We start from the raw sequence: 23,965 nt of genomic DNA, 5'->3' as shown, positions 1-23,965 counted from the left end.
AATATATAGGTAGAGATAAAATTTGTATATAATATATGTTATAGGATAAAGTTTATATGTCATATATAACAAAATATGGATAGATGAAATAACTCATGGGTTCATAGTAATACTTAAAGTTTATATTAAGGATTATAAGGTTTTTACTTACCCTCTTCTGTCTTACATCTGTGTCTCCTTTTTCTATATCATTAATCCTGACTTTCAGGGACATGGGGACTAATAGAATTATAATGTCACATAATTACTCATTTACTTTACCCCATATATGAACACATCTAAAAATGTCAGAGTAACAAACTCAATACTTTCAGTACCAATATAATTACTAAAAACAGTTAAATGTTTTTCATATGCTAAATCCTTTCTCCCCTTACTTAAAAATAATGGTATTGTTTCTGAATTGTCAGAACATATAGCCATTGTATGTTATACTGTCTCCCTTTATACACTCATTTAGTTTTACTTCTTCAAGTGTACACTTACCTCCAATCCTTTTGTTATGTTTCCAGTAGTTATCTGAAACTTGTTCTCTAGTAGATTTCTCTGCAAGAAACTATGAGAACAATATTCTGTGACATCTTCCAATGGCAAGATGCCATTGCCATCCACCATCTTTATATAATTTTGGTATAAAATTATATGTCAAAGCTTATTAAATTATAAACTTTAGTATGTGTAATTTGTTCTATGTTAATTATACCTCAGTGAAGCTATTGAAAAATCCTTGGTTCACGTTATTTTTCTTTGAATATCTTAAATATGTTACTGCATTTTATTCTGGCTTGAGGTGTTGGTTTCAAAAAATCTGATCTTTCTTATGTGATTATTTTTCATAGATCACCCAAAGGATATTTCTCCTCACAGTAATTTTAGTAGAATATTTATTGGTGTTCTGAGTTGTTCTGGATTGGTTTTCTCAGTCTGTAATGGATCCTTTCAATATATAGTTTCAAGTGTATGTATTTTAAAATTTCAGCACAGTTTTCTTGAAGTTTACATTTTTATTTTGTTCACTTTGATTTGATTTCCTTCTTTCAGGACTCTATTGTATGTAGGGTGGATCATTTACACTTGTCTTTTATGTTTGAAACTTTCTTTTCCTTTCTTTTTATTTATTTTTTTGAGACAGGGCCTCACTTCGTCACTCAGGCTGTAGTGCGGTGGTATGATCTTGGCTCACTACAGCTTCAACCTCCTGGGTTCAAGTGATCCTCCTGCCTCAGCCCCCTACCAGTAGCTGGGACTGCAGATGTGTGCTACCATGCCCGGATAATTTTTTTGTATTTTTTGTAGAGATGGGGTTTTGGGGTTTTGCCCCGTTGCCCAGGCTGGTATCGAACTCCTGAGCTCAAGCAATCCACCCACCTCGGCCTCCCAGAGGATTATAGGCATGAGCCACCACGTCTGGCCATTTCTTTTTAATTTTTCAAGCTACTCTCTTTTTTACCTTTTCTTTTCCTTAAGTCATTGTCTATTGTGTTTAATCACTCTTGTATTTCTTTTGCTTTAGTCTTTAAAAATCATTTTTCTTTTATTTCTAATTCTCTTGGGAGTTCTTGCTACTCATTTCTGAATTTTTAAATCCTGGTTTATATTATTGTTTTATACCTTGTATAAACTTTTAGCATGTTTTGGAATATTAGATTATAATTTTGATCTATTTTGTGGGTATTTCTGGCATGTTTTCATTATCTATAAGGACATAATTATTATTTTAACACTTGTATTACATTTGATCAGTCCTTTTGTATTGCTTATTTTTATATGAAGTTAGTTTTTCTTAACTTGAAAAGAGGGCTGACAGGACAGTTTTTCTAATTTTATGGCTCTAGAGTTCCTTTTCTGTTGTTTTTGTGAAGTGTTAAAAATATACAGAACTCATTTTCTGGTATATTCTGGTCTATTAGACCTCTTAACTTTCGTCTGGAGTCCTTTTTTTTTTTTTTTTTTTTTTTTTTTTTTGTCTCTGTTGTCTTTGTTGCATTCAACTTGGATTATTTTCCCAGCATCTTATCAGTATGGGGCTTTGTCCATAGAAGGGAGTTTTGGCCATTTGGTTTTAAGAGTTTATTTTTAGCCCTATCAGATCTTACTGCAGACTACTTGCATCACCCACTTTTGGGGTGATCTCAATCTGTTGTTCTCAGCTAGACTTATTAAGCAATGAAGTCAGTATCTATGGATGGCTTTGACATTCATGGGTTCATCATATACCCTGTTGCTTCTCTCTGCTTTTTCTTTCACAGGCGCTGAAAGCATGCTGCACTTATAGCTGTTGGTATTGGTGGGACTACCTTATCACCTAGTGTTGTTTTAGATGCAGTCTGTGGGTTTGGGTATTGCTGTCCTAGTAGCTCTGGTATGCTTTTATTATGTGTGTATTCAGTTTAAAAAATTATGCCATTACCATCTTCCCAGAATCCCCAATCTTAATATTTGTATTATTTTCTACATGTCATCTCTAGATCCTCAGACAGATTCTAAGCCTCCCGAGGGATTGTTAGGATTCCACACAGACTGGCTGACATTAAATGTTGGAGGGCGGTACTTTACCACTACACGGTAGGTGTGTATGTATGTGTGTTAGAGAGAAAGAGAATGCAAAAGAAGCACTGTGTACCCTTTGTTCTTCAATTTGCTGATTTCCTTAAAAGATACTCAAATGCTGCTTAAATATACTATGTGATCTGAAACCATTTTTCATAACTTTTTTTGAAGAAAAAAGTAAAAACATGGTTCATTCCAGAGAGAGCATAAAAGGCATCACTTCAGTGTTTTAGAACATGCTTTTTAGCTATTGAGTAATAAACACACAATATAAGTAAAAATTAACACTACTGAAATTTGTAGAGACTACAACTGCTTTTATTAAAGGGCAGAAAAATGTAAGCTTGGAAGATGAAGAATATTATTCTGTAATAGTTTGCTTACAGGATAGACAGACAAGTATTTAAAGCAAAGGAAATTAAAACAATGTTTAAATCAAAGGAAGTACCCTATTAGAAGGGATCTGATAAATGGCAACTTACTGCACGTTTTTGTTTCCCAGCGTTACTCCTACCAGGTTGTAGCATGCATCTTTTTGAGAGAGCAGCTGGGATCGAGTATACTCTTGACTTAAATATGTTTGTTTATAAAGACAAATGGAGAAATCAATTTTTTTCCCTGAATTCTTAGGAGCACTTTAGTGAATAAAGAACCTGACAGTATGCTGGCCCACATGTTCAAGGACAAAGGTGAGTGTAACACATTGTTTTCACATTTCATCTTACCTGTTTTGTATCTGTGCTGACTTTATAACTCCTGACCTTCTGTACTTACTAATTATGTCAGTTTTTAAGAGTAAAAACTTATATTTAGCAATTTTTTCCTCATACATTTCTGACTTTATTTTTTGTTTACGGGGGGCTTTATTATAATGGTAACACAGGTGTCTGGGGAAATAAGCAAGATCATAGAGGAGCTTTCTTAATTGACCGAAGTCCTGAGTACTTTGAACCCATTCTTAACTACTTGCGTCATGGACAGCTCATTGTAAATGATGGCATTAATTTATTGGGTGAGTTTATGTAGACTTTCAATATAATTATGTAACTACTCACATTTTTGTAAGTTTAAGATTTTAACTTTGTTTCACTCAGTAACAGTATATTTCCATAAAGTAAAAGTATATATTTTTTCTATTTTTTAAACTAGATGTTTTCACATGTATATGAGTGATACAGGTGTAGAAATAGATTTAGGCACGGGCAGGTGGTCCTTCAGGTAGGTAGTCTTTGTACATATAGGTAAATATCTAAGCCATACACATCAACTTTATATTCTAAATTGATTTACATTCTATCACAAGTGACTTTAAAGGGTTTTGTTGTTTCCCAAATTGAATTAAGAATGTAACTTGGCTCCAAGTTCTGGATATTCCCCACATGATGTGAGAACTAGAGTAGTCAAGAGGGCAAATCATGGCTTGCAATCATAATTCTCAATTAGAGTCTTGATTCTACAACTTGCTAACTTAGGGAGACTAACTTGGGGAAAATTTCTCTGAGTCATATTGGAAAAATGAGTGTTAAAAGCACTCTCGACCCTATCTACATCACAAGATTTTTGTGAAGGTTCATGGAGGTGATGTAGACAAAAGCCCTTATAAAACACTGGTTGCACATTTGGAAGCTAATAGGCCTCCAAGTGACTGAAGGTGATGTGATGTTAGTACTTGAGGAATGGTAGGCAGTGGCAAGTTTGAGGTCACATGCCTGTCAGCTTCAGCAGATCATTGCCATGTGCAAAGTGGACAGACGTAGAGTGCCAGAACCTTGGTTTTTAAAGAAAACCTGGGTATCTAAAATTTTATGTGACGTGTTTTTATTTTGAAAACATTACATGCTGAACACATCAGAATCAGCCTGAGGACTGCTGGCTTACAGTTTCTGTAGTGAAATACAAAACACCCATTAACTTTTAGTGTTGCTATAACAAACTTTATATTCCCTTGAACATGTACCTATTGCAAAAAAAAAAAAAAAAGATATTATTTGACCCTTTTAGCTAGTTCTATAACTTTATAACTAAATTCTTGTTGCTTTCTATTTCTCCCATTTTAATTTTTCTTCAAATTATTGATAGCATTTTGTATCCTACTTGCCTAGAAAATAACGTCAGAAATATATTTATCCATGCTGTGCCACACATCTGCAAACCAAGCTATTACCAAGATTTGCTAGTTTTTTTCTTTTTATTTCTCAACCATTTCTTTTATTTGTTCAAGTGTTCAAAAAGCAGAGCTCTCTGCTGGATTCATTTTATGAAGCATTATTTTTAGTTAGTACAGTTTCCATCCAAACTCTTTACATTGCCTACAGGTTGCCCCAAGTAATTATACGCTTTAAAACAATCTACAGTAATTTCACTAACACCAAAAAGTAGTGAGTGGCAGAGCTGGGATTCAAATCCAAATTTTTTTTTTTTTTGAGACAGAGTCTTGTCTGTCACCCAGGCTGGAGTACAATGGCGTGATCTCTGCTCACTGCAACCTGTGCCTCCTGGGTTCCAGTGATTCTCCTGCCTTAACTTCCCAAGTAGCTGGGATTACAGGCACACACCATGATGCCCAGCTAATATTTGTTTTTTTGTTTGTTTGTTTGTTTTGTTGTTGTTTTTTGACACGGAGTCTCGCTCTGTTTCTGAGGCCGGAGTGCAGTGGCATGATCACGGCTCACTGCAAGCTCCGCCTCCCGGGTTCATGCCATTCTCCTGCCTCAGCCTCCCGAGTAGCTGGGACTACAGGCGCCTGCCACCATGCCTGGCTAATTTTTTGTATTTTTAGTAGAGACAGGGTTTCACCATGTGTTGGCCAGGCTGGTCTTGAACTCCTGACCTCAAGTGATCCACCCACCTCAGCCTCCCAAAGTGCTGGGATTACAGATGTGAGCCCGGCCTGTCTTTTGTATTTCTATGGCTTCTCTGGATGTTTTAAAGGTTTAATTCTAAACCTAGAATTAGAAACGTATCCTGGCTGCATTCCCTAAGAGTTCTGCTTTACTTAGATCTTGGCAAATTGAGAGCATGGCCCACAAGAACCTCTTTTATAATATGTTGAGTTTCCACCAGGGATATATATCCGACCAGAATGGCATAATCTTTGGATGCCTCTTGAAGGGGAATGTGGACCCTGTATGCCAGAGTGGTAGCCCGATGCTGTACCTTGGATGGCGTTTGTTTTACAATTGGATTATTGACCATAGAGTTTGGTCTTCACAGAAAAGATTGTATTATTCTTCCTAAATAACTGCTTGTGGTTTTCTATATCTACTTACCTTTATTAGGTTGTAAATGTTTGAAGGGAGTATGTCTGATACTTTCTTTGTAATTCTAGAGTTCTAAGTAGTTTTTTATTGAGTTGACAGCCAACTGATCGAGGTCTTCTCATTTGAAAGATAATGGAACCCAAATGTATTCCCACACATTCTGATGATGTTTATTAACAGATTAGAATAAGTAAACATACCAAGTCATGTAAAGGATGTACTTTTTTTTTTTTTTTTTTTTTGAGACAGAGTCTTCCTGTCGCCAAGGCTGGAGTGCAGTGGCGCGATCTGGGCTCACTGCAGGCTCCACCCGCCGGGGTTCACGCCATTCTCCTGCCTCAGCCCCCCGAGGAGTAGCTGGGACTACAGGCGCCCGCCACTTCACCCGGCTAATTTTTTGTGTTTTTAGTAGAGACGGGGTTTCACTGTGTTAGCCAGGATGGTCTTGATCTCCTGACCTCATGATCTGCCCGCCTCGGCCTCCCAAAGTGCTGGGATTACAGGCATGAGCCACCGCGCCCGGCCAGGATGTACATTTTTTTTTACCAAGTTAAAGTAAATGATAAATGAAAGCTCTTTTAGTATTTACAAATATTTTTAAAATTTATTCTCCTATAAGACAGATTTCTGAATTGTACTTCTGACTTTTTTGTACTTTTTAAACTTTTATTCATTTCCATCATTTTCTGATTCAGTATGTAAAAGATACTTGTGGCAAACCTGTACTGCTCCATTTAAAAAGGCAATTAAATGTTAAGATTATGTGAACTAATCATATTTTACTAAATTCAAAATGAATGTAATACATTCACTAAATTAGGTTGTTTCAGAATTATTTTTGTTCTGATAGGTGTGTTAGAAGAAGCAAGATTTTTTGGTATTGACTCATTGATTGAACACCTAGAAGTGGCAATAAAGGTAAACCTGTTTTTACATTAGCCAGTGTTACATTTATTGTAGCTATCTCCCAAAAGACTCCACTAATTTCTTAATATCTTTTTCAAGAATTCCCAACCACCGGAGGATCATTCACCAATATCCCGAAAGGAATTTGTCCGATTTTTGCTAGCAACTCCAACCAAGTCAGAACTGCGATGCCAGGTAATTAGCAGACTTTTACATTAATTATTTCTATCAGCAAATCTATGAATAAAATTTTACATTCTTCTAGTGTTTTGGGATTATCTTGCTTCATTTTTCTTTTACATGCAAGATCTAATTTAATTATGAGTCATAGCATTGATTTAGTTCTGAAATGGTTAACCAAAAAGAGATGCAATAATAGCCTTTTTAAATTGTCTAATTATACCTCATGCAGCAGTTTATGAATAATGCATAGAAATTGCAGCAGTTTTTTAAAAGTCAGTATTTGTACATTTGCAATATACGGGCTGATCAGTTGCAGGTACTTTACTTATGTGTACTATCGCATTTTCAGATTGTAAAGACCACAGTACTCATTTTTGCCTAATAAACGGTTTTGAATTATTGAATTAATAAAATAATTTAAATGTAATTAGGTTTAAATACTTATTAGCAGGTATAGGACTAACAGGGATCCCTCTTTAGTAACGTCTATGCATAAATGAATTATAGCCAGGCTATATTCTAATGTATATATTGATAGAGTTTCTTTTATGAGGAACCTATTTAAGGATACTTATGTATCTAAGTTCCATTTTATCATGTTTTGTAATAAACTCCAAGTGACTGAACTGCCAATTGCTTCTAAAAAAATCTTGGTGGTTAGCTATAGTAATTAAATGTAATACAAACAGACGATTTAGTTCTGGTGACAGTTTGTGCTTTTTTATTTCAGGGTTTGAACTTCAGTGGTGCTGATCTTTCTCGTTTGGACCTTCGATACATTAACTTCAAAATGGCCAATTTAAGCCGCTGTAATCTTGCACATGCAAATCTTTGCTGTGCAAATCTTGAACGAGCTGATCTCTCTGGATCAGTGCTTGACGTAAGTATCATTTTAGGCTACAAGAGAAAATTAAATGTTTAGTCTATTGAACAGTCTCAAAGAGCCTTTGAGAGAAGAATTATAACTATCTTTTACTGGAGCTTTTACTTGAAAACAGATAATTTATTATGTTGATATAAGACTAAAGGTCTGAAAGTGAAATGAATTTGGTTTTACAGGTTTGATATCCTTTATTAAACAGACCTGAAAGGCTTAGCAACTAATAAGAAATTAAATCTCGGAATTAGTTCTTGATCTCCTCAATATACTGTACTTTGTTTATCAGGACTCATATTTTCAGCAAATTATAAAGGTAAAGCTGAAAGGAACCTTGAAATCTATTCAACCTCATTTCTGGAATGGGAAAATGTTATTGCTCAAGAAGTATTTGACAGATATTTTGAAATAAACATGGTATGCATCAGTTTGTGGAAGTTAACATCTCAGTGGCTTTTTTCCCTCTCTCTACATATATGCGTATATTTATATATATGTATATGTATGTATTTATAACAGTTATCTGTGTTTATTTGAAGTTAGAGGATATATGCAGACCAACAGTGAAATCTATTAATTTTTAACAACTTTAAGTTCCTTACCACCAAGGCCCATTTCTGTATGTCTTTTGAATTAATACCATCTTGCTTTTGGTAGTCATTTATTGAATTACTCTAACTTGAGTTTTACTCATTAGCTGCAGCTTACATGAAGCTGTGTATCAGAGCTGGTAACAAAATCTACCAAATATGCATTTTAGTTACTTTCACTGTTCTTATTCTGTCTTACCATGAAGGGTCAGGTTAGTAGCAAAACAGGAAAAAGACTAACATCAAAAAAACATTTGAAGGACCTAGTCTTTAAATAGTGAAATGTCGAGAGGCATCTTTGTGTTAAGGACAAAAAAAAAAGATGTTTGTCAAAAACTCTTTGAGATAAATGAACATAATTTAAAACTCTTGGCTGCATGTGGTGGGTCATGCCTGTAAACCCAGCACTTTGGGAGGCAGAGGCAGGCAGATCACTTGAGGTCAAGACCATCCTAGCCAACATGGCGAAACCCCGTCTCTACTAAAAATACAAAAATTAGCCAGGCGTGGTGGTACATGCCTGTAATCCAAGCTACTCAGGAGGCTGAGGCACGAGAATCACTTGAACTTGGGAGGCAGAGGTTGCAGTGAGCTGAGATAGCACCACTGCACTCCATCCTGGGTGATGGAGTGAAACTTTGTCTCAAACAAAACAAAACAAAAAAATAAAGTCTTAAAACATATATTTTCTACCATTTTACTCTCTGTCCTGCATTATGCATTGTGATGTGCCTGCTCAGGGTTGATAATGTTTAGCCATGGTTGGTGCAGAAAGACCCAACCAGCATCTTGTTAGTGTTTTCTAACTAAATAATGCCTTTAAATGCTGGCTTTTGTATTCTGACCTCTGACTTGAAGGCAGTAGTAGCATCTTAGAATATCAAGAATTTCACTTAGAACATTAAGATTCCTACAGTAATAAGAAAATCCATACCCCTAACAAGTCTATGCCTTCCTTACCCATACATTTTGACTGTTTCATTGTCATGCATAGGTATGTTTATAAAAATAGAGATAGAGATGTCATAGTTCTGACTCTCCCAACTTCTTTATCTGAACCGTTATGTTTCATGTAAAATGAGCATGCTATTGTTAATTTGCATTTTTTTTAAAAAACAAACAGTTCTTTAAAAAATTTTTTCTTTCAAATGTTCCCAGTTCTTACTGCGTTTAATTAGAAAAGCCTTTATTGTAAACAGAAAATAATTGATTATGGGTGTGTTGAGTTGAGCCTTTTCCCCTTTTCTATTTTTTTTCTTTTACTGTTTGAGCTAATTTGAACAAAATTATGAACCTTACAACCAGGACTTTTCTCTTTTCTTTGCAGTGTGCAAATCTCCAGGGAGTCAAGATGCTCTGTTCTAATGCAGAAGGAGCATCCCTGAAACTGTGTAATTTTGAGGATCCTTCTGGTCTTAAAGCCAATTTAGAAGGTGAGATCCTTTCTGTAAATACCTATTCTATGGAGGAAGCAGGCTGTAAAGGAAAAATCCCTGGAAAATAATTGTTAAGGGTGAAACAGGATAGCTGTAGGGGATAGGTTTCTTCTGTCATCATATTTGGAGAACTTCCAAAGTGGTAAGAAACCTCCATTTGGTTTCAGTCAAATGCTAATCAAAACTGAGGTCTCAGAAAAAATAAAGCCTCAAATATTTAATAAGGTTTTAGTTGGAAAATTAAATATCAACATCTTAAACTTTCAAATGGAATAAAATATTCTTACACTGACCAAAAGGAAAAATTTCATTTGCATAAAGCCAGGGAGTTTTTAAAAATCATTTTTAGATTTAATGTATTGTTTCTTAATTTGTTATTTGTGACTGATCACTTTGTTTACTTGTATATTTAGGAGACTACTTAACTCCCTTATCATAAACCTGTAGAGGCATATTATGAAAGTGCTAACCATCATAAGACAGAACTAAATTTCTTCCCTCAAAAGTATTGTGAAAGCATTCTTTCATCAGTAAACTGTTTATATATATAAATTTGTTGAGAGACAAGATTTTAGATTAATTTCCAAAAGTTAAAAGAGGCCCCCATTAAGTCATCTTGCAGTTTTGTTGAAGGTAGATAACTATATTTTTAAGTTAAACTACTGCCAGAATGTGTTCACTGTAGGTGCTAATCTGAAAGGTGTGGATATGGAAGGAAGTCAGATGACAGGAATTAACCTGAGAGTGGCTACCTTAAAAAATGCAAAGTTGAAGAACTGTAACCTCAGAGGAGCAACTCTGGCAGGAACTGATTTAGAGGTGAGTTCACCAACATTTTAAGAATTTTTATTACTCTAGACTTACTAAGCATCTCATGCAAAATTTATTGAAATCAAAACAAAGTAGTTGGCTGGTAAAACTGGATTGGAAGACTCATCTGACATTTAGTCTAAGTTGATTTCATTTCTCTCCTTTTCCTTGAGTTTTTCTCAAGTAAATAAGTTTGATAGATGCGTTATCTAATGTATTGCATTTTCCATAAAATTTAATTCCGAACAGAATTAAATGGGCTAGATTACTTCTTAAACTACTTGAGAAATTTAAATGATATCCAGGTTTGAAATCAGGTTCAGGAAAAGTCTATTTGAAATTGGAACCATATGTTTTTGGTTTTCAGCTTGAGATTATAATTTTGCTTAGTCATCTTTTTCAAAGAATTGTATTTGTATGTCTTCTTAATTTGCCAGTTTAGCTAGCCGACTTGATAGCTGTTGATAGGTCTACATCAGCACTATCCAATAGCACTTTGTGCAGGAGGGACATGTTCTATATCTGTGCTGTTCAGTATAGTAGCTACCACCCATATATAGCTATGGAGCACTTGAGATTTGGCTAGTGCAGATGAGAAATTGATTTTTAAGTTTTATTTAATTTTAATTCATTTAAATTTAAGTAGCCACATGTGGCTGGTAGCTATGAAATCTGGTATAAATTGGATAGCAGAGAACGGTATGTCAAAATTTAGCTTGCTGTTAATGTTTTTTCTTAATATTTTTGCTTAGATCTCTTGATAGCTCTCAGTAGCAGAGTAGCAGGCCCCTTTCAACTTCAAGGCAAAAAGAATTGGCCTAACTATAATCCTATCATGAGCACAATTATTTATTATTTGTTACATTGCTTTCACTTAAGATTATATTTTTTTCCTTGGTTTTAGTAATGTGTACTCAGTGTGGCCTAGCAGCAAAAGCCTCCCTTTCTCTAACTGATTACAAAGACTGATCAGGTTGACTATTGAGAGGGGAGAGCTACTGACATTTGTTCTCCTAACAGGTTACATTTAGTCACCCTTCTCTCTAACCATTGTCCCCTATCATATCCAGGGACTTAACTGGAATCTCTATCTTACCGCTCCGTGATCTCAAGACAAATTAAGAAACAGCTTCAAATTGCGGTGGTTACACTATTCTGTACATCTGTCAACACTCCTTGTATTATATACATACCTTTGGGGCTTTAAAAAGAAGGGCAGTTCCTTGCTATAAAAATACCAGGGCTAGGGAATGGAAAAATCTATTACACAATTTGATTAAGTAAAATCTTTTCAGATTAAAAAAAAAATAGTCTTCCCCCCATCTCATTCCTTTTGTTGTTGTTGTTCTTGGATCATAGTAAAATTGTTTTGATAATATTTATTACCTTGGGGCCAGGTGCAGTGGCTCATGCCTGTAACCCCAGCACTTTGGGAGGCCAAGGTGGGCGAATCACTTGAGGTCAGGAGTTTGAGACCAGCCTGGCCAACATGGTGAAACCCCGTCTCTACTAAAAATACAAAAAATTAGCCAGGCATGGTGGTGAGCGCCTATAACCCCAGCTACTCGGGAAGCTGAAGCAGGAGAATCGCTCGAATCCCGGAGGTGGAGGTTGCAGTGAGCCGAGATTGCACTCTAGCCTGGGCAACAAGAGCAAAACAACTCCGTTTCAAAAAAAAATTGTGTGTGTGTGTGTGTGTGTGTGTATTTATTTATTATGTTGGAATCCATTCTGTATTTTAAATCAGTGGTCCCCAACCTTTTTGGCACCAGGGACTGGTTTTGTGGAAGAAAATATTTTCACAGATCAGAGTCAGGGGCTGGTTTTGGGATGATTCAAGTGCGTTACATTTATTGTGCACTTTATTTCTACTAGTATTACATTGTAATATATAATGAAATAATTATATAACTTACCATAATGTAGAATCAGTGGGAGCCCTGAGTTTGTTTTCTTGCAACTAGACAGTCGCATCTGGGGGTGTTGGAGACAGTGACAGATCATCAGGCATTAGATTCTCATAAGGAGTACCCCACCTAGATCCCTCACATGTGCAGTTCACAATAGGGTTCACTCTCCTGTGTGAATCTAATGCCCCTGCTGATCTGACAGGAGGTGGAGCTTAGGCTGTAACTTGAGCCATACAGGGACTGGCTGTAAATACAGATGAAGCTTCATCTACTGGTGACCTCCCGCCGTGTGGCCTGATTCTTAACAGGCCATGGACCAGTATCAGTTTGTGGCCCAGGGGTTGGGGACCCCTGTTTTCAGTGTCTCATTATAAAATATGCAAGAACAAGGACATGCTTCCTCTTTAACCTTTGTTTATACATATTTATGGTGATCAGCCTGAACATTAACTAGAGGTAACAAATACAGATAGAAGAACATCTTAATTTAGGGTGGTGTATCATCAGTTTTCCGGAAATTAACTGAGTTTTATTCTATAAGAACATTTTCCTAATCTGCCCCAGAGATCGTTTTGAGCAGAAACAGATAAGGCCTGAAATCTGCACATGAATTACCTGAATATTGTTTTCATCTTGCAGAATTGTGATCTGTCTGGGTGTGATCTTCAAGAAGCCAACCTGAGAGGGTCCAACGTGAAGGGAGCTATATTTGAAGAGATGCTGACACCACTACACATGTCACAAAGTGTCAGATGAGAATTTTAGGGGCTGGAGGAAGATGTAAAAGATGAAAATGTTTTCCTTATCACTTTTCTTTCTCCACCCACTCAGTTGTCTAGAAGAAATAACACTGTAAGGAAATTTAAAAAAAACATTTAGAGGATTATGCTTGTTTTGAGCGGTGCATAAGGGAAAAAACTGACTTTTTTTCCATATTCTGATTTTTAACAGAAAAGCACTCATTTAATAGATGTAGGGAAACTAGATATTGCTGCCTTTTGAACGGGGTAGGGGGGTTTACCTGGTTTTATGACCAGGAATAGTATCTATTATATTTGCTTTTAAGTAGGCATGATGTGGAAATACCATCTTGGTTTGAGATGCATTTGAGGATTTTAATTTATGGAAAGCACAACATATGCAATTATATTTATTGAATTCCTAGATGCAGTATGGATATTTAAATTGTTAAAACTTTATGAAAACTTGGAAAAGGTTGTTCAGGTTTATAAATAGCTTTAGTGATGCCTCCCCTCTTTAAATACCTGTCACACCGTATGAATATGGTGAGATCAGACTCCCTAAGACTCTTTTCAGGTTCATTTTTATAACGTTTACTTTTTAGGACAGAACAGTAGCTAAATTAAAGTAATATCCAGTTCTTACTGGTTGAGACAGAGTGGAAAGAAAGACATTGTTGTACATCACTGTCATTCCAAAGGTACAGTGGAACTCTGGATGGAGGAATAACTTACCTATCACTACAACACTTATAAATGAGAATTTCTCAGAATTTCATTCTAGGCAAGTTCCACTCAACACCAGACCAAGCAATTCTATCTATTTACACTGTTAGCCTAGTTTTCTCATACAGTCATCACAAGCATAGTAAGATACTTCAAAACCAAAAAAACCAAGGTGCATCATTAATATTCATTTAATTCAAATACCAAATAGTTTACACAGGGCCAGCTTAGAAATAGATACTAAATCCAGAGCTACTGCAATCAAAGCTTATATGAGTGAATATGGTAGAGTTGCCTGCTAAAAGGCAATGTAATATAACTGCAGCTAGAACCCTACAGTGGGGAATGAGGAATTTTAAACACACATTTGATTACAGCCACCAAAAAAATAGATGTAAAGTAAAAATAAAGGCATTTGGCTGGTCCAAGATGTAATATCAATCATCAGTCAGCACCTGTGATTCTTTTACTTATATTTTTTGTGGTTTTTTTTTTTAAAACAAATTTTAGCCCAATTTTCTTGAGTCGTTATGTCTCTGCAGCAGCAGAGGAAGGGCCTGTACCTCCCTACCAATGACCTGGTGTCCTTATTTTCTACCCCAAGAGCAGGGATATTAGCTGTGTCCAAATGGGTTCTGAATTCTACAGACTCATCAACATGAGGCAAGGAATCATTGAAAACCACCTGTGTCTCCTTTGGGAGAATGACATATCTTTAGTATTTACGTAGCTTATTCTTCTATATCTACATATGCAAAGCTTTCCTTAACAGTAAAGGGTACATATGCATAGTGGGAGGAGATCAGACCTTTACAAGTGAAGGAAAGCAACTTCAGAAATGAATTATTTTCTTTGCTTTATTGTTTTTACCAAGACAGAGAAGTATTGTATTGAGAGATAATCTATTTTCATAATCAATATGTGCCTAAATTATATTTAAATCATTTCACTCTGTACTATATTTTCAGGAATTACAGAATGTGTTATTCATTCACTTAAAGGTACCTCTGTAGAAATAACCTAAAACTGCAGAAGGATCTGAAAGATCTAAACATGGTGTGCTTAGAAACTGCAGATTTTAGATCTAATGTATACTGCATTAATAAACGATATAAAGTGTTGAAAAGGAGTTTCTTCTCTTCCTTTTGAAAATCATCACTTTCTGTATTTTGCTTACATTTCTTCAATATATGTTGACAACCAGCCGTGTGGTTCTGGGTAGCAAAGGAAATACGGTATAACTTAATTTGTTATGGATTAGTCTTTTTGAAAGTACCATTAAAGTAAATTTATTTCTTTAAACATGATTATTTTTATCATTCTTTTAAAAATACACCATGCTAACAACACAAACCTTACGAATTCTGAACAAAAGACTGCCTCCCCAATAATTCATTTAATTTGTTTGTGTTAAATTCATCACTCTTTAGGTGATTGATGAATATTACCAGTTAGCTTTATTAGACTGGATAAATATTATGCCCCAAGACATTTTTTGCCTGATAACTAGGATAGAGGATTTTAAGGAGGGAGGAAACCATTAAAATAGTAAAACTTCCATTAACCCTAGAGATGAAACATGTCTGTACACATAGGTAAAAATACAGTTGTTGGGATGACAGGAAAAAAGATTTAAATCAAAATTAAACTAGCTGGATTATCTGCATTAATAAAATTTGGTACTCAAGTAATACTATCTATTGTAAGCAGTACTATCTATTGTAGTCTAGTTCTTTCAACTATAGTCTCAAGGAAATTCTAGTAGAAAATGTTGTAAATTCATTATTCTTACGAAGGGTTCAATCATAAATCAAGACTTGGAATATTTTCTCCATTTCATTTTATGACTCTTATGTGTACTGTAAATCTGCCCTATGTCAACTTTAAATCATCTTTAATATGTGAAAAAAACTTAGAATTGCACTAAGTCCCCAAGGAAGAATTACCTTTAAAATTAAAAGGTTCATTACTACAAAGAAAAGTGGTTACATTATTTCAGTATAAAGCACCTTATCCAAGGATTAATTCTCTGAAACCCTTTTACAGCCTGATTAGACATGTCAGCAGGAGTTAACCTTAAGTGCTTCCTGCTGAGATTTTACATTAGAGCAAGAAAAGATTTTTTTCATCTGTCATTTCAGTGAGATTATGAAATCATCGCTATAATAATTTCAAGGTGTTTTGATGTTGATGAAGCAGTTTTTTTCTCTAAAGCCATTCTTTCAAATTTAGAAAAAATATGACAACTATAAAATCCAATTATTTAAACCCAATTTATTATATTTAACTTTTTGGTAAATTGACCTAACCATGGAATCCTTAAATGGTTTTAAGTTTGTCATTCAATATCAAAAACTCATTAATTGCATAGTGGCTTGATAACCTATTTGGTGCTATAGAAAGTAAGACAAAACAAAGTTGACTCTTGCCTTGAGATCTGTGTGACCTAAGACAATGTTAATGGAGACTTTAAGGACAACAGCATATTGGATGAATTCATAGACCATATTTGTGATGGTTAATACTGAATATTAATTTGATTGGATCGAAGCATGCAAAGTATTGATCCTGGGTGTGTCTGTAAAGGTGTCCCCAAAGGAAATTAACATTTGAGTCAGTGGGCTGGGGAAGGCAGACCCACCCTTAATCTGGGTGGGCACCATCTAATCAGCTGCCAGCAAGTATAAAGCAGGCAGAAAAACGTGAAAAGTCTAGATGGGCCTAGCCTCCCAGCCTACATCCTTCTCCTGTGCTGAATGCTTCCTGCCCTCGAACATTGGACTCCAAGTTCTTCAGCTTTGGGACTCAGACTGGCTTTCCTTGCTCCTCAGCTTGCAGACGGCCTACTGTGGGACCTTGGGATCATGTGAGTTAATACTTAATAAACCCTCCTGTGTGTGTGTGTGTGTATGTGTGTGTGTGTGTATGTGTGTGTGTGTGTGTGTGTATTCTGTCCCTCTAGAGAATGCTGAGTAATACAGTATTGCTGTGTTCATCTTAATAATTTCAAAGCATTTTTCAAAAATTTAATCCCAACTGTTAGAAATAACCTACAAGAAATCCAGTGAGGCCTACCTAACCAGAGATAAGTGATTTACCTGACAATATGCATCACAAGTCTTAACTCTCATTTCATTAGTCCTATCCAGAGACCACATTTTCTGCTTAAGCAATACTTAGATGCACATCTCTCAGCAAACACAAATCAATTGGACAATTTAAACTAGCACTATTCAACCATAATGAACTCTTGTTGAAAAACAGTCTGTCCCTACTTGTATATTGTAGTGAGATGAGATTCCACTCTTTATGTCAGAATGGCACTTACATGAGTCAAAGTGTCTAAATGAAATAATTTAAATGGAACAAAGTCAAATACTTATGTTTTATTTTTAAATTATCCTGTATTTGCAGTTATACTTTAAAGTGTACTCCCTTCTCTATCCTATCATGAGGACTGGACAGCCTCCACAGAGATGGCTGGACAAAGCAAGGGAATTTACTTAGGTAAGACACCATTTCTCTTTACTCTGAAATACCTGCAAATGTAGTTATTCCCGAGGAGACTGTGCAATGACTGATGGGTTTAGCATCCTACATGAGGGGAAATTGCCATTCCCAGCTGTAAAATGAACAAATATCCAGTTATTTTTTTTAGCCATCTTATAGCTTAGCTAATATAACAGGATTTACAGCCAATTATACATGAAAGTTTAATTCTGTGTCAGATAAAGCATATCTTTGATGCAGAAATAGAGGCAGCATTAGGCCTTACCTGGTTAAAAGGTTTTTGCTTTCTATTCATTCGTTCGTTCATTCATTCATTCATTCAAACCTATACTTACTGAATGCTGACTAAATGCCGGGGGGTTATTAAGAGAGATTTAAATAAGATGGGATCTTTGACTATTACAGGTTTCAGCCTAGGGGTAAATTAGGGGAAGACAACCATGTATTCAAATTAATTAAGAGTAATGGTTTTGTGTGTGTGTGTGTGTGTGTGCGTGTGTGTGTGTATGTGTGTTTTACATGCTTGTCCTGTGTAAATAACATGTCCACAGTTGGCACCTCTGGGGTGGAACATCTATAAACTTTAGGTAATGATACCCACTTTGCACGGCTATTGTAGTGAGTGCTCTTATACATTTGCTATTTATTAAATAACTATTATTTCTCATCTTTCTGTTCCCATTGCCGGTAACAGTGATTTGCATATTTAACTCAATAAGCATCTACTGACATGAGTTGATCTGTTGATGTAAGTCTGCTCAATACGGTCTTGCTCTCGGTATATGTTTCTTGCCTTTTTGATGCTTTAGAAGGCTTTCAAGGTAAGTCAAGCAGGGAACCTGATGGGTAGATGAGGGAATTTTCAAACACACAACTGTCTGATTTAGGGTCCTACATGAACTTGGTATATAGTGTCACTTATTTATAAATCAGATTTTTAAAATTGGAAGCAACTCTGTGATCATCTAGTCCATGTAGTCTACAACCTTCCTTTTACAAATGAAGAATCCAAGGGCCAGAAGCTCCCAGACATCCTGACTCAATGTCCTATATTTGTTGCATAGCCTCCTTTGTGGAAGTTATGTATGCATTTGACTTCACTTAATCTAAGACATCTATTTTCCTTGAACTCTTGATAGGTCTGCTGGTTTCCTCAAGGGAATCCAATCTAGCTGGATTTTAATCTCTTTGAATTGTGTCCTCAGCTATAAAAGTTTTAGCTGAGGTTTTAATGGCTGCACTTAAGTAAATCTAACAGATGTACCAGGGGGTGTTCCAATTACATACACCATTAAAGGGCTTTATGTGAGGATTTTTAAAAATCACCATTAAAAAAAAAAGCCTAGTCCATGTGCAGTATAATTTACCAGCAGGAAAGATTTCAATGTCCTGGAAAAATTCCCTATAAAAAGGAAGATAGGAAAACAGAAAAGTCACAGTACTCAACCTACTTCAAGGGAAGCTTGGGATCTTTTTGGCTCTCTGCCTCTAAACAGGTAAAAGGCTTTGTATTATTTCTAACACGAGTTTTTCTTTTTTAGATTGCATGCTATTGTATGTCTACAGGGCATTTGACAGCCCAAGGGCTAAATCCAGGTGTGACGGTATCTAATGATGTCCTGTCCTTCACTGTCCTTGCCATCACCAGCCACAGAGATCCAGGCTTTGGGGAATCCCACAGCTTATCGACCAGTGTTTGATTTAGTCTTTAGCCTCTTTCCCATCAAGTGAAAATTAACTTGGAGACACATTTCATTAGAAAATTAGAGGCCCCCTTGGCTAGGAAGGCATCTGGTCTGGGACTAACTACTTTGAACAGTGTTGAGTCCTCTCTCCCACAGATGGTTCAGCCAGCAGTAATGCTAGGAAGACTGAAGGATAAATAGAAAAATGTCATTAGTACCATGGGGTAGCCATTTAATGTCAAGCAATTTTATATTAGCCAGAGATTCCTAGTAGGAGCTACTTTTCTTAACAGATGGCTCAGTTCTCTTTATCTCAGGAATGAAAGAGTTGAAGACCAATCAACAACAGGGGAAATGTTAAAGCAAAATGATGAACTCGATAAGGGATGAATTATGGGGTTTGGATAACCAAACAATAAAAATAAAAGTATAGACTATTTTAGTACTAAAAAGGTCCTGAACGTGTGAGCTTAAGTACTCATTTTGTCCCCAGTGGCTAAGAAACTCAAGGCAAGCCAGCAGGTGTCTCTGAGTTTCAGTGTCTGTGTGTAAAAACTGACTCTGACTTCCGTCTTCTGCAGGGTTAGTGATACAGATGCTAGCTTTTTCACTAAAGAGGTCTTTTAGTTTCTACTCAACCTTGTCTGGATCTAATTTGATTGTGCATTCATGTACCTTAGAATGGAGCCAGTTCCAAAACTCCTAGCTGGCCTTATTCTGCTGACTTTGTGCGTGGAAGGCTGTTCCAGCCAGCACTGGTCCTATGGACTGCGCCCTGGAGGAAAGAGAGATGCTGAAAATTTGATTGATTCTTTCCAAGAGGTAAGTTTCTCTCACCTTCAAAATAAGACATAGTGATTTGATTCAATTTAACTATATTAAACATTAAGGATAGCCCCAATGGCAATATTCTATGATGTTGCACCCTAGATACTCCAGGTGAGATAAGGCACTTACAGAGTAGAAGTCCCATTCCTACTTTCAGTTCAGACAGGGACTAAACAAAGAGCTGGAAAAATTCCAAAATAATATATTAACAGCAACAAGTGTGAGATAGCACATCATACTCTGAGTGTATGGGATTGCTAAAGGAATTAGAAACAATGGGATAGGGTCAAGGTCTGTATCAGAAGATGATTCTTTGGGATTTGGAAAAAAACATTAGAACTTCGTATTTTTTTTCCTCATTTCATCTTTTAAAAATATCTATGATATTAGATCAGTACATTTTTATAATTTATAAATGAGTATCCTTATCAAGGATGCATGCCCTCTAATTTCTTTTTACTGATAGGGGCATTTAAGCAAAGTTGGAGACTGGTAGAATACAGGAATTAGCAAACTCAAGATGATAAAATAATGTAGTAGAAAACATGCTGATTTAATGTCATATAGATTAGATTATAGGACTGGCACCAACACTAACGTGAGGTACTTGCTTTTTTGCTTTTTGGGGTTATTTTCTAAGACAAGGTCTCGCTGTGTTATCTAGGCTGGAATTTAGCGGCACGATCACAGCTCACTACAGCCTTGACCTCTTGGGCTCAAGTGATCCTCCCACCTCAGCCATCTGCACAGCTGGGACCACAGGCATGCACTATCACACCCAACTAATTTTTAAAATTTTTTATAGAGATGGGGTTTCCCTATGTTGCCCAGGCTGGTCTCGAACTCCTGGGCTCAAGGGATCCTCCCACCTTGGCCTCCCAAAGTGCCGGGAGGATTTTTATTTATAAAATATGACCACTCATCAGGGTCATATAAGGAAAGAAGCCATCTATGTTAGCTGATTAACCTGAAAAATAACCTATGGCTGAGAATGGGAAAATTTTTAAATCATTTCATTATCATTGGAAGGAATTATCTATTTTTTGAGAAATAATAAAGATAATTTAGTATTAAAGAAGACCCAGAATCTGAAGCCTCTTCTCTGCAGGTTATACATGAAGCAAATCTCATTGAACTATAACGTATTTAGTAAAACCTAGAAAATAAAAACCAACCCTTTTTATAACTATAAACTCTTGGGGTTTTTTTGCTTTTTCTTTTTTTGGGTATACTGACTCTCATGAGATGCAAAGTGCCTCCCTCTTTTCATCTTTAAGGGGAAAATATGATATCTTCTTGCTGTCTCCATTATCTCCAGATCCCCATGCCATTCTGTAGAAATGTCAGATGGCAGATCTGTGTCCTTAAAGTCCCTATGCTAATCCTGCAACTTTCCTAATCCCCCTCAGCCCCACATCCCCCTTGACCCCACTCTCCACAATTTTTTGGTGGAAATGGAAAACACCATTTCATTTCTTTATCTCCATCTCAAAGCATCACATTCTTTCTTCAGATAGTCAAAGAGGTTGGTCAACTGGCAGAAACCCAACACTTCGAATGCACCATGCAGCAGCCACGTTCTCCCCTTCGAGACCTGAAAGGAGCTCTGGTAAGTTAAAGTGATCATAATATGATCATAGCACAGAGCTCTAGAGGTGGATAAGCCTTTGGGGATCACTTAGGACAGCTACCTCCCAGCTACTGCGGGGCTTACATTCCTGACCCCTCTGTTACTGTGGTAGGACTGTGTTTCATGACAATCCCAGTTGGTGGTTAGACAGCACTAGGGGCTGAAACGTTTTTTTGGTTGTTTTTTCTGAAGTTGAATTGAAATCTCTCGGTAGCTTTTATCTGTTAATCCTGGTTCTAGCTTTTGGGATAACCAACAAAACAAATTTCTTCCCACTGCTGCATTTCAGTTCTTCAAGTAAAATCACCAAACCCCCTAGACTACTCCACTCCAGGCTACTCCACAGCCCTCCACCTGATCCTGCAACTGTACTTTATCTTACATGGTTTTCCAGAACCCTGGGGAATATAGACATGACAAACACTGCTGTAGATGGGGTTTTTTTTTTTCTCCTTTGGAATGAAAAATGCCAAACTACTAAATTTATAGAGAGTGATGGATTTGATTTCCAGTTTCCTGATAGGACTATAACCACCTCCAAATTCTGCCCCCCCAAAATGGAAATACACTAATCATACTAGGTTTTTGATGAAAAAGTATAAAGAATTGAATGTATAAATTGAATCTTTAAAAAAATTATTTGCTGAGACAGGATCTTCTTGCTCTGTTCCCCAGGCTAGAGTGCAATGGTGCAATCAATGCTCACCACAGCCTCAACCTCCCAGGCTCAAGCAATTCTCAAGACTAGAGTAGCCTCCCTAGTAGCTGGTACTATAAGCACTTGCCACCACACCCAGCTGATTTTATTTTTTAATTTTTTGTAGAGACAGGGTCTATGTTGCCCAGGCTGGTCTTGAACTCCCAGCCTCAAGATCCTCCCAAAGTGCTGGGATTAAAGGTGCAAGCCACTGTGCCTGACTTAAGTTGAATCTTGGATTCAATGTTGATATTCTCTGATCTCTATTGTCCACTTATTTGCAGCAATCAGAAGGCATTACAGTTAACGATCAGTTATGCCTAAGAGCTGGGAAAGCCCAAATAAATCATATATAAAAATAAGCTGTAATTTTAATTGTCTACAGTGACTTCAACTTAATATACCCACAAAACAAAGAAAAAAGTGGGCAGACATCGTTATTTCCTTTTTCTTTTTTTTTTTTTTTTTTGGAGATGGAGTCTCCCTCTGTTGCCAGGCTGGAGTGCAGTGGCGCAATCCCGGCTCAATGCAACCTCCATATCCTGGGTTCAAGCGATTCTCCTGACTCAGCCTCCTGAGTAGCTGAGATTACCAGGCATACGCCACCACACCGGGCTACTTTTTGTATTTTCAGTAGAGATGGGGTTTCACCATGTTGGCCAGGATGGTCTCGATCCCTTAACCTTGTGATCCGCCCACCTCGGCCTCCCAAAGTGCTGGGATTACAGGCATGAGCCACCACGCCCGGCTTCCTTTCTTTTTCTAATCTTGCTTACTGCATTACAAAAATGGCAAGCAGTGAAATTTGTCAAACGTGACATTATGAAGAAATTGAAACAAAGGCTGGTTTAATAGCAAAGTAATTGACCAGACTTTTTTTTCACTTCCTTCCTCACAACTCATCCTGAAACTATTAACATAGATTTTATGTATATTAAGTAGCTTAAAAAGACCCAATCGGCCAGGCACAGTGGCTCATGCCTGTAATCGTAGCACTTTGGGAAGCCGAGGTAAGTGGATCACTTGAGGCCAGGAGTTCAAGACCAGCCTGGCCAACATGGTGAAACCCTATCTCTACTAAAACTATAAAAATTAGCCAGATGTGGTGATGCATGCCTGCAATCCCAACTACTAGAGAGGCTGAGGCACGAGAATCATTTGAACCTGGAAGGTGGAGGTTGCCATGAGCTGAGATCACACTACTGCACTCCAGCCTGGGTGAAAGAGCGAGGTTCTGTCTCAAAAAAAACAAAAAACAAAAAAACAACAAACCCAATTTATCATGTCTCCCTAGCACTAACTAGAGTACAAAATCAAACAGACCAATTCCTTCTAGACTGATGTTTTAGAAATTAAAATGTCAAAAATGTAATGAAATTCAGCTGGTAAAGTCAGTCTTGATATATTTGTTATGTATTTTTCAGGAAAGTCTGATTGAAGAGGAAACCGGGCAGAAGAAGATTTAAATCCACGGGGCCAGAAGGAGTGACCGTTACTAACATGACTTAAGTATAATTCTGACATTGAAAATTTATAACCCATTAAATACCTGTAAATTGACTGAATTTCAGAAATCCTTACACCAAGTTGCGCATATTCCATAATAAAGTGCTGTGTTGTGAATGAA

General features: G+C 36.6%; 2 protein-coding genes and 1 long non-coding RNA gene across 4 annotated transcripts in view; 2 read left to right on the top strand and 1 right to left on the bottom strand.

Moving 5' to 3' along the window:
* KCTD9 (potassium channel tetramerization domain containing 9) overlaps positions 1-13,300 on the top strand; it is a 28,724-nt gene extending 15,424 nt beyond the window's left edge. For both annotated transcript variants that reach the window (XM_058433427.1, XM_032144467.2), the window contains exons 4-12: positions 2,469-2,565; positions 3,181-3,239; positions 3,434-3,562; positions 6,661-6,728; positions 6,816-6,911; positions 7,630-7,779; positions 9,694-9,799; positions 10,488-10,621; positions 13,162-13,300. In XM_058433427.1, coding sequence (XP_058289410.1) covers positions 3,212-3,239; positions 3,434-3,562; positions 6,661-6,728; positions 6,816-6,911; positions 7,630-7,779; positions 9,694-9,799; positions 10,488-10,621; positions 13,162-13,278 — 828 coding nt within the window. In that variant the 5' untranslated portion in view covers positions 2,469-2,565; positions 3,181-3,211 and the 3' untranslated portion in view covers positions 13,279-13,300. The remainder of the gene's footprint in view (positions 1-2,468; positions 2,566-3,180; positions 3,240-3,433; positions 3,563-6,660; positions 6,729-6,815; positions 6,912-7,629; positions 7,780-9,693; positions 9,800-10,487; positions 10,622-13,161) is intronic.
* Positions 397-13,261, bottom strand: LOC131382273 (uncharacterized). Its single transcript, XR_009211583.1, has 3 exons — positions 13,138-13,261; positions 12,529-12,586; positions 397-556 (listed from the first exon to the last, which is right to left on the bottom strand). It is a non-coding gene; the product is annotated as an uncharacterized LOC131382273 (long non-coding RNA).
* A 2,171-nt stretch (positions 13,301-15,471) lies between the features above and the next one.
* Positions 15,472-23,965, top strand: GNRH1 (gonadotropin releasing hormone 1). The gene is made up of 4 exons (XM_032144471.2): positions 15,472-16,854; positions 17,403-20,005; positions 21,525-21,620; positions 23,763-23,965. Exons 2-4 carry the CDS (start codon positions 19,853-19,855, stop codon positions 23,802-23,804), a joined length of 291 nt encoding a protein of 96 aa, XP_032000362.1. The 5' UTR covers positions 15,472-16,854; positions 17,403-19,852; the 3' UTR covers positions 23,805-23,965.

Source organism: Hylobates moloch, unplaced genomic scaffold (assembly GCF_009828535.3).
Source record: "Hylobates moloch isolate HMO894 unplaced genomic scaffold, HMol_V3 SCAFFOLD_22, whole genome shotgun sequence".
NCBI classification, from domain to species: Eukaryota; Metazoa; Chordata; class Mammalia; order Primates; family Hylobatidae; genus Hylobates; species Hylobates moloch.
The sequence above is the reverse complement of the archived record's forward strand: the minus strand, read 5'-3'. Positions and strand labels throughout refer to the sequence as shown.